At 42.9% G+C, this 11,084-nt stretch overlaps 1 protein-coding gene across 2 annotated transcripts in view; it reads right to left on the bottom strand.

The window, feature by feature from the left end:
- Positions 1 to 7,637, bottom strand: part of sfmbt2 (Scm like with four mbt domains 2) — a 47,514-nt gene extending 39,877 nt beyond the window's left edge. For both annotated transcript variants that reach the window (XM_080850852.1, XM_080850851.1), the window contains exons 1-2: positions 7,539 to 7,637; positions 1,675 to 1,844 (exon numbers count right to left, since the gene is read on the bottom strand). In XM_080850852.1, coding sequence (XP_080706978.1) covers positions 1,675 to 1,771 — 97 coding nt within the window. In that variant the 5' untranslated portion in view covers positions 1,772 to 1,844; positions 7,539 to 7,637. The remainder of the gene's footprint in view (positions 1 to 1,674; positions 1,845 to 7,538) is intronic.
- Between the last annotated feature and the right edge of the window lie 3,447 nt (positions 7,638 to 11,084).

The raw sequence follows: 11,084 nt of genomic DNA on the forward strand, positions 1-11,084 counted from the left end.
GGCTGCTGCTTTAGACTGTAGGGCTGTCTGAATGCGTTTTATCTCACATCAGTAAACAGCAACTGATGTTCAACATAAGCTCCTAGCCTTTGGGCCTAGGATATCCAGGCTTGATAGAATTACAAATAAAAAAGGAGGGCTGTGTATTCCAAAAGAATGGATAAACAGAGATTTTATGACAGTATTAGAGGGCTTTATCGTATACTAGATTTATTGGAAATATACTATATCCCTCGTTGTGGCACCAACAGGAGCAGCGCAGTGTGTGTGTGTGTATGTGCATGCGTGCGTGTGTGCCTACCTGCCTGCCTGCCTGCGTGTGTGTGTTTGTGTGTGTGTGATATTTTAGATCTACTTGGATTTATACGTTGTCTCTCGTGGCACCAACATGAATTGCATTTGGTTGTATGCAAATACATGTCTATTTCTATTTCCATTTATATTTATAACTATTTTGCAAGTGTAACCAACCTATCAACATGCACTGATTGCTATATAAAGGGACACATGTTGAGGATGCAGCTACAACTCTGTCAAGTCACTTTCAGAGCTATTTCACTTGTATTAAGACAGAAGTGATTATTTTGTTAAGTGTGTGGTCTGAAAATTAGCCATAGTAACTATATGTACTATAAATAACAGTTAATCATTTTTTTTCAATTTAGATGCATTTCCTTCTCACTGATATCTGGTATTTTAAGATACATTCTGCCTTAACAGCAACAAAAAACTATTTATTTCATTCTTGGTATCGCTTGAATCTCCTGTCATTCGACTTACGTAATCATAAGCGTGTCATGGCGGATAACTGTTATACGCTTTCATGACATTATTTCCATAGTAAATAGTTATGTGAATAAACACACCCTGTTTTTCCAATGAGCCGCACTATGCTCAATGGTCCAGGTCAGACCCCCCTGCGAAAACGTACAAAAGGCTTTCACAGCACGACATCGCCAACTATATCGCCATTAGTGAATAAACTCTATAAACATAAGAGTGTTAGAACTGCTGTCGTTGGTTGTAAGGATTTTGTCAGTTTCAGATTGCTAGTTGCTACCGCTTTAGTCACTAATTGCCATGAAACCTCTCGCACTTGTTGCCATGACAGCTTGTTAGCATGTGATATTTATGTCTGACACTAACCAACCTGTCACGATAATTACTGATAATAATAACATGACAATGTTATGTCACTGCAGATTAACTGACTTTGGGGTCCATGTCAGCCAATAACAGGATGTAGTATCTGCCATGACATGTTTCTGACACGGTTGTGTTAATCTTATGACAGGCCATCTTACGCTTTTATACTGAGACTAGCACATATGTATACTATACACGCAAGAAAACGCTACGTTACACAAACACACACAATGTCACTCTGAGTTAAAATAGAGAAAAATTAAAGAGAGAGAGGCTGTAGGCATTTCCCAGCAATCTTCACTTCCGCAAGAGCTCCTATCAGCAAAACAATCACTTCCTTTTCTTCTCTGGGTTCCATTTAACTGTGACTCACATGCACACATGCACGCGCGCACACACACACACACACACACACACACACACATACACACTCTATAGACACTGCTTGTGTTGTGACTAGTCTTTTCCCTGGAAGAGAATGGAAAGGTGCCCAGGATTCTGACAGGAAGTACGGAACCTTAGGCTAACCTGGGATCTGCTGCTCCAGCTTGCCATTGGACGGACTCACGCTACGCCCACCCGAGGGCATCATCAACCACTCCTGTGCGCCAGCTGACGACTGCATCCTGCAGCGAAGGTTGTCGTGGTAACCTTGTGTCCTGACCCTATCCAAAGAGCATGCCACACCGTCTCCCAGCCTACAACACAAAAGGTCAAAGGTCATATCGTCTTAATTGTCAACAGGAAGAACACGTGCTCATGTTTATGACACACTACATGGCAAAGTATGTTCTTTTATATTTGTTTACTCCATACTATATGGCCAAATATCTTCTTCCTGTTGATTACTAGAAACAGTCCAACTTTATTTACGTCTTCTACATATCACATGGTCAAATTCCTGTTGCTAAGTAGAAATGGTGCCACTTAATTTTCCCATCATTATATAATATATTATATAATAATAATATTACATACTACATGGAAAAGTACTTTCTCCTGGTTGGTAAAGATATTTTACTTGCCCTTATGACAGAGAATTGGCATTGCAAATGAATAATGTTATACGTACTGTATGCTTGACTGCATATAATACCTATGCTACAGACTGCATATATTGACAAGGCACTAACACTAGCCATGTGCATGTATCCATCTTCTCACTGATATATAAACAGTGGACGTGAGAAAATGCATTTGAAAGTGACTGTAGTTATTATAATTAGTCACCACTTTCAAAGAGAGATATGATCTTCGTCATCAGTAGCAACGTCACTGATGGAAATTTCCTGGTAAATTCCATTTGATTGGTAAATTCCCCTTTTGTTTTAGTCTTTTGGTCTCCCGTTCCTATGTCATTTTCTATTTTCTCACAGTTCTTTTTCTCTTTGTGGGAGGAGAATCCTCTGGAGATTTCTTCTCCCCTTGAAACAAGATTCTGCTCAACAAGCCTGTCAATATTTACCCTGATGAGCCTATCCAGTGACACTGTGACACACACACGTACACAGGTGTGCACATACACACACGCGCACACACACACTCATGCACGCATACACACATGTGCACACACACACACACACACACACACACACACACACACACGTGTGCACATAAAGACAAACACACACATGTAAAACACTTCTGACTAACCCTTAAAACCACATTTTAATTAGGTGCTGTGGTGTTTGTTTAGACCTAAGCTTTTTACCATAAACTCAAGTGAGATTTCTTGTCCAGCAAGAGACTGAGTAAGATCCAGAAATGTTGTGAGGCACAATCCAGCCTGCCTAAAGAAATCTGTGTCCATGAACACATCTCTGTTTCACACACACACACACACACACACACACACACACACAAACACACACACAAACACACACACAAACACGCACATACACTGTTTCACAATGGAGAGACAGCAATAAGTGATCGTTTAGACTGATTGATCAGTGTACAGGCTTCCATCTCTTCATTATTATAGCCGTGAAATAGAGTGGTCACTTTCCAACAAACACTGATGCATGCTGCACACACACAAACACACACACACACACACACACACACACACACACACACACACACACACACACACACACACACACACACACTAACACACACACACACACACACACAAAAACAAACCTATAGCTCTTCTTTATACATATTTCAGAACATACACACCCCTTGTATCTCATATCCTCTTTCCCACTGTCACACAATCACACATACTCCCTCTCACACACGCAAACCCCTCTCTCTCACACACACCCATCTCCTCCAGGACGTTCAGGCCAGCAGCGTAAAGGCTGTCTGCTGGGAATTTGACTTTGATTCATATTTGATTGTTCCCAGGAATCCCTCTGTCAGAGGAGACAAAGTAATGAAGAGATTTATCTGCGTCTTCCGACCCGACACCGAACTCTGGGCCACCAGAGACAAAGTACACTGCTCTTTTCTGAGAGCCCATTCTGCAGCCACATAACGACTGTCCCACTTAACACACACACACACACACACACAAACACACACACACACACACACATGAACACTCACACTCACACAAACACTCACAGACACACTCTCTCTCACACACACACACACACTCTCTCTCTCTCTCTCACACATTCACACAAACACAGACACTCTCTCTCTCTCTCTCACAAACACACACACAGACTCTCTCTCTCTCTCACACACACACACAAACAGACACACTCTCTCTCTCTCTCTCTCCCTCACAAACACACCCAGACTCTCTCTCTCTCTCTCTCTCTCGCACACACACACAAACAGCACCCGAACTAGCAGAAAACACATTTAATTTGTCTCACATGCTCTGTGCCTCTCCCCCTTCCCTTACCCTCTTTTTCACTCACATCCCCCTCCTCCCTCCCCTCTCCTTGTCTCTCTCTCTGTCTTGTTCCTGTTATCTCCACTGCTTTTGTCACTCTGTATTTCAATTCTACGTTGCTTTGTTGCTAATGACAAGTGTAATTGTATTTGCAGAGCACTCAAATGAAAACACACAAATCTCTCTCTCTCATCTCTCATCCAACACTCCCTCCCTCCATCTCTCTCTCTCTTCTTCTCTTGGGTCTCTACTCCCCTGTTCTGACCCCTCACAAAACTCACACACACACTTCTTTTTCTCTGTCTTTTCCAGCCTGGCGTTTAGCTAAACTGAGCGAACACAACACAGATTGGTTTTAAGGATTACTCTGATACCGCCTCTAAAATCAGACTACAACAAAGCCCAGGATTTACGTCCAGGACCATATTGATTAGCCTCACTTACAGCCACACGTACTATACGCTTAAACGCTCTCTCTCTCTCTCTCTCTGTCCGCCCAAAAGCCAGAAGCTGTTAAAGTTCTAAAAGAGCATTAAAGGATTTACGAAGACAATTCAGCCCTGATTTTCTTTTATTATTATTATGACATTGTAGCTTTGTCAATCACATTAAATAATCCTTTTTAATCTTATCCCACTCTGTTTAGTATGCCGCCTGTGTCTCTGTCTCTCTGGGGGTGTGTGTGTGTGTGTGTGTGTGTGTGTGTGTGTGTATGTGTGTGTGTGTGTGTGTGTCTGTCTGTCTGTCTGGTTGGCTGTTAGAAAGATTACACACATAAAATGGCCCCATTTAATTTTCATCTGCGTATGACAATGATGTCATCTCAAGCCATAAACACTCTGCTGATGTCATTCCACTGCCGCTCTCTTCTTTCTATTGTGACATCATCCTGTTACGTAGCAACCCTCTGTGATTTCGTCAAGGCTCCCTTGGCTTCCAGAAAGACACTCAGCAAAACAAACAACATCTGACCATGTGACTGATGCTTGCTCTCAGCTGCATACTGTTACCTCTACACGGGAAATGGCACAAACACACACATGCTCTGGACAGAAAACACATACCTCTCCCTCTCTCTGACAAACACAAGCACACAAACACTTAATATCAACTTTCTTTCCTATAACCAAATTAAATACACAGGTTGCATCCGTCTTTTTTTTTTGTAGCTAAAAAAAGGGTCTCAGTCTATTAGCCTACTGTTAAAAGAGCATTGCAGGACCCTCCACTACATGCTGTTACTGTCACTGAAGTTCCAATGAGGTGTTTAAATACCCACAGGGACATTTTTTCCCGATGACTCCATAACCCGGACAGCAGTTGCTGAATGAGAATTACTGAGTGCACTAGTTTGTAGTGCTAGGTGGTGGAGGTAAATTCCACTTTATTGTACAATTCTGTGGAAACCAGATGGGATGTAGGAACGAGTGTTTTCTTCGTGGAGAAAGCCTTTCATAGCCCCGTGTTTTCAAAACATGCTGCGTCGGGATCTGCGAGAGATTGTGCAATCCATTCGCCCAAAGCGCCGGCGGCCCACTCAAAAGGCGACCGACACACGATGCCTCCTTGCCGACCCAAGGACAAACGATCCGCTTACTCTCCAGGCCGATCGCATTACTCACGGAACAGGTCCGTGTCACATGCGCCGCCCGCCGCGGGTGAACTTCTATCATTCTCCTTACCCAGTCGATGAACGGGAGGGGATTTAGGGGGGTGGGGGTGGGGGGCGTGAGGCTGACCTTGAAAAAAAAAAAAACACATACACGCGCAATTCTAACAGCACACCCACTACTGAGCAGTGCGCCACGTGCCTAACCCATTTCTCACAGCGTGTTGTGTCTATCTGTCCCCGTCCTTCCCTGTCTAGCTGTTCCACTTGCCCCATTTAATTCAGATGATGAGAAACCAGACACATGATTGGATCCGTTCGTCTTTATCCCGTAGCACCCCGTCCTCAATATCATTTGGTCGTTAACAGCACACACCCTTCTCTGGACCAATAGCTGCACACTCGGCTGCAACTCTGTTTCTCTCTCATTCGCAGAATATTCATGGTGAAACGGCCTGTCTACGCGACACCACAATGGAAAAATCTGCCCCACTAGGAATGAGGACGTGGATTCATTTTGACTTCAATCTCTGTGTTATTAAATGTTGTACTTTCGCGCTAAACCCCCAGGCGCGCAGAGAATTTTTTTTTCTCCCCCTCAATGCCAATTTGAATTTAATCCAGAAAGAATTCTCTGCAATAATGCACGCGGGTAACCCCCCGGATTTACCATCCCTCTGCAAAAATTACCTTTATTTAAACGGATTCGCGTCGTTCCACCAATTAACAACTTAATACACACATAAATTCTACCTCGAGCTCACTGAGGATAATTAAACAGCTCGTGTCATTTTACAAACATGTTTTATTTTAAGCTTTGCGATTATAACATGACAGGGGCGATAAGCAGCGCGTTTTTTACCCGCATTAATAATGCAGTAACATAGGTGAAAATTGCAACGAGGGTTAAAACCTAAAGAGGAACTGCGTGTGTGTGTGTGTGTGTGTGTGTGTGTGTGTGTGTGTGTGTGTGTGTGTGTGTGTGTGTGTGTGTGTGTGTCTGTGTGTGGGTGTGTATGTGCGTGCGTGAGCGAGTGTGTGTATGTGTGTATGTGTGTGACAGGGTATCGCCGCGGTTCCCTCCGTGCAGACCTCCTCGGGTCGTTACGTATTCAGCTCGCCGCCTCTGTACTTTGCACAGTCTAAAAGTATTGTAGCGGAAAAAAACTCGGACGTCATAGCCTCGCTTTTACTTCGAATTTAATTCAGTAGAGGACGTCAATGTGCACCGAACGAAACTAAAATAGACTGGTTGTGTCGCATCGTTTTATTTTTTCCCTATTCAAAGATTTTGCGTGCAGTTTTACACACCTTAACCGCCATGTTGAAAGTGACATATCGCCGAGGCTCGCTGTGCACTGACGACTCAGTTTGCCTATCAGCTATATAATCTGGAGGCACATATAGGTTTAAGCGAAAACAAGGCAATTTAAAATCGAATCTCGTTAAGTTTACATGTTTTTGAGAGAGAAAAACATCGTGTCCTCTGGGAATTCAACACGGCTTGGACAGGTTATGAAGTTCAGTCGACAGCAGCCTGATATTCGTATTTTCAGTGACATGACAGAACGACCTGAAAATACACATTTTATGCCACTCAACCGAAAACACTTTAGTCTTAACTATATGTCGATATTCAACGCATTAATTAATGTCATTAAAATACCGCGAGCGAGTAAATCGAAAGTAGATGTGAGTAATTTCTGAGGTTGCAAAGAAGCCATAATTACATGAGCTACATAATGACACTTTACAACTTGCCCACTGAAAGCTTCGCTATTTCTGATTCCGCGAAACGAGCCTCCGACCAGTTCAATATTTTACACAGGAAAAAGCTTTCGTGTTGGTCGTCTCGGCGAGAACCGAACAAGTCTACTCCAAGCACAATCATGTCAACTTAAAGAAGCCAAAAGCTATCATTTTTCTTACCGGAATCAAGTTTTTTTCCACGTCTTTATTCGAGAGCTCCTTTCGTTCGGTTGAAGGCAGCGAGAGCCGTGTCTCTTTCAGCTGCTCGGGCCAAATCCTCCTTCCAATATGGCATCCTACATCTGCGCATGTCTAAAAATCTTCAGATTATTTTCAAGCCAACTCCTTCATCGACCTTTACAGCAGTTGCAAAATTTGTTCGGCCAATTATAAATAGAATGCCGAAGCCTCCTCCCCCATGTCGAGAGGGCATTTGGCTCGCATCGTGTAAACACGTATTTGCTGTAGGCTACTAGAGTCGATTACACAATACATTTTACGCATTTAGCATGAAGGTCTTAAGAACCCTTTTAAAAGTGTGAAGTTTACATTGAGTGTTCAATGATTGGACGTGCAGTTCCCATTTTATTCTGAAAATACCAGAGGGCTTTAAAATGTCAACAGACCTGTATAAAGCGCATCTTGTACCTAGTGTTGGTGCCTACTGTGATTGGAAGTGACTTCTCTATCAAGCTTGTATCTGTTTGTTTATTGAATTACTGATTTAATCAGTTATTTCGGATGGTCAGTAGCTCATTTGAGAATTTACGAGTTATATTTTACGCACAGTCATACGTATTGCGTTATTATGATAGATAAGAGTTTTTATTTTTATTTTAACTCTGTAGTCGCCTTGTTTCTGGATTTTGTCAGAAGTTTATTTGGACCATTATTGTATCCCGAATCTATGTCATTACATTTTTCGAGAGGGATGATCATGTCCAACACGGTGGCACGGGGAGGGGTGGGGGTGGCAGGGCGGGCGTTAACGGAAAAAAGATCGAAGTCCAAACCGGGTTTGAATCGTCACACATCTGTGTTCAAAATAGGCTACATTTCCAACAACGACGCAAAAAGTTCATAAATATTAATCATGAACCCTAAAAAAATGTAGGACATATTCACTTTGTTTGGGCAATGTTTACCTGGCCTCGCATTGTTTAGACATTGATGGAAAAACTATGAAATTGGACTGATCACAACGAATCTCTGCGTCAACGCTGTCCTCTAGCGGCCAGAATATGGCCAGAGGCACACCGGTATTTTACCTTTTCACAGTGGTCAGGATTGACAGTAAACACCTGACCTGGCAATATAGATATATCAGGAAAAAGGATGGAACCCAAACTGAGAGAAAACTACCCTTGTCATATACTTTAATCGGGGATTTAATATTTCGAGCTAAGATCCCACTGTATGGAATCTTTCTACTTGGCGCACACCAATCAAGTTGTAAGACATTAACTGTTTTTTGTCTGCGTTACATGTGCAAATTATTCTCTGGTCACAGTTTTGTGTCGCAGTAGATTAAGGCAATCAGACAGTGTTATACAACACCACTCAATTAGAACGCACGGGATAGTTAGGACGTGCAACCCCACGTGAAGTTTATGCGGCCTCCATGGCTCGTGCACGGCCTCCAGCCTCCCCTGGTAGCCGTGATGTCGTATGCTGCGTACGGGCAGGTGAGGTGCTGACAACAGATGGTTTAGAGCTCGCACACCCTCCTAATCTGCCGAGGGTTTAACGAGCACGCGCGCGCTGGCTACAGATTACCTACTACTGCATCCTGCGAACTGGCCATGGATTTAAAACATAAGCCTAACCGCGCATTTCGCCATTTAGTGTGGTCCGCTGTAAGGATTCTAGTGGCATAAATACCATAAATGTAGACAAGGGCTGTAGCCAAAGAGGAATAAGGAAAGAAATGAAGGATGAACGGATAGATGGATGAATGGATAGATGAATGATGAGGATGTAAAGTAATTGATGAATTGATGGATGGTCGATATCCTTGTATTACAGTACCTCACATTTCTTCCCATTGCTAACTATTGCTATTGTAAAATAAAAATGTCAGTTTTAGGCTGGTGCATGGAAGGCACAATCTGCACAAAGGACACAGGCCGATTCCGGGCCAAAATGTTCTGATTCATACGATTTGGTTAATAATATTTGCCAGATGGTGTGGCTTGACGTGCACGCAGATTCGGATTGGTTTTGTAATCACTAGACCATGTTATGCAGCCTAGTCTGAAGTGTATTATTATATTATCAGCAGTCAATCTGTCATTTGGTCAAATCGCTGACTGAGAATCCCAGGCCTATGCATGGCCCAAACAGGCGTGTAGTTGTGGTAACATACAATTGAAGTCAAGGCCAGTGTGGTTTACCATTCGCAGTCAAACAGCTGAATTAAATGACCGTGCGATACATGTATATGGCATTAACTCAGCGACCATGGCGCAAATGCCATGAACTCGTTTTGTGGACTGAATGGCCTGCGCCCACCATCGGAAGAAACTGATCCTGTCTAGCGCCAGCTGTTGTCTTGGGAAACCTCTCAAAAAAATATAAAAACAAACTAACAATCAGACAAAAACTGTTGCTGTATGATTGCATATCAGATGCATTGGGGACAAAAAGCGCAACCATGTTTAAAGCATACACATTTTTTGTTTACATTTTCTACGATTTACCCCGTTTATGCAGATGGATGAAATTAGATGCCTATGGTGCTATGCTGCTAAAAGGATGTCAGGAAATATAAAGATATAGGTTATACTGTCAATCCAATTGCCTAGGTAACATAATGCCCTGTATGCCTTGTCTAAAGCGCTGCACTGCATGAATTGGGTTGATATTTGGAGCAATTTGAGCTCCTCTAGGTTAAGTGGAGTTTATCATTTAGAGACGTGGCAGTTGAAGGCTTGCAGTTTGTCGGGCGGTTCTGTTGCAACTGCAGCTGTTTCTACACCCACTGAGGCAATCTCCGGCAAATACATCAATTCGTCACAGGAAAACAAGGTTGATTGACCAAATTCTGCGTGGTCAGATCCAGACGGATAGGTTTGCTTTTAGGGAAAAGCGCTCAACACAGACGGATGCCAGTTGCCTGACGCCAATATCAGACCAGTGAATGTATGCTTCCCTCTCACTGTCTTTGTCAGTTTGAATGCTGCAAAACAGATGAATATCTACATTGTCACCATTTATTGTGTAGTCCCATTGGTTGAAACGAACTTGAAAAGAAAAATCAGAATCACTCAACGGGCTTACATGCAGGCATCAAAAAGTGCCTCTTGCAAATGCTTTATCATATTCCTGATAGCGTTTTAAATAATACGTGCCATGGAAAATAACTGGAAATTAGATTATAACCTCGTATGCGCTGCAGCGAACGGGACACAGCGGATCAATAGAGCGCTCCTCCAAACAAAAGCCAGGGTCTCCCTCGCCTACAGACGCAGGAGATGACGTCAGCATCTCGCGTATCTTCTCGTCTTGCTGTTGTTGGTTTGGAAAACACTAAAATGGGAAAGTGGAAGCCGCTGCACTCTTGTCTCAACTTGAGCACAACTTTTCGAAGATAACTTTTATCACAGAACACTGGCTGAACGTCTTTTGAATCACGTTTGATTGACTCGGGGAGAAGTTATGTCGCTTGTGAAGGATTAACCTACTGCCTTCCTTTATTGTATTTCTCTCCTTGGTCTGTCGACGACC

The sequence above is a fragment of the Sprattus sprattus genome (genome assembly GCF_963457725.1).
Source record: "Sprattus sprattus genome assembly, chromosome: 14".
NCBI classification, from domain to species: domain Eukaryota; kingdom Metazoa; phylum Chordata; class Actinopteri; order Clupeiformes; family Clupeidae; genus Sprattus; species Sprattus sprattus.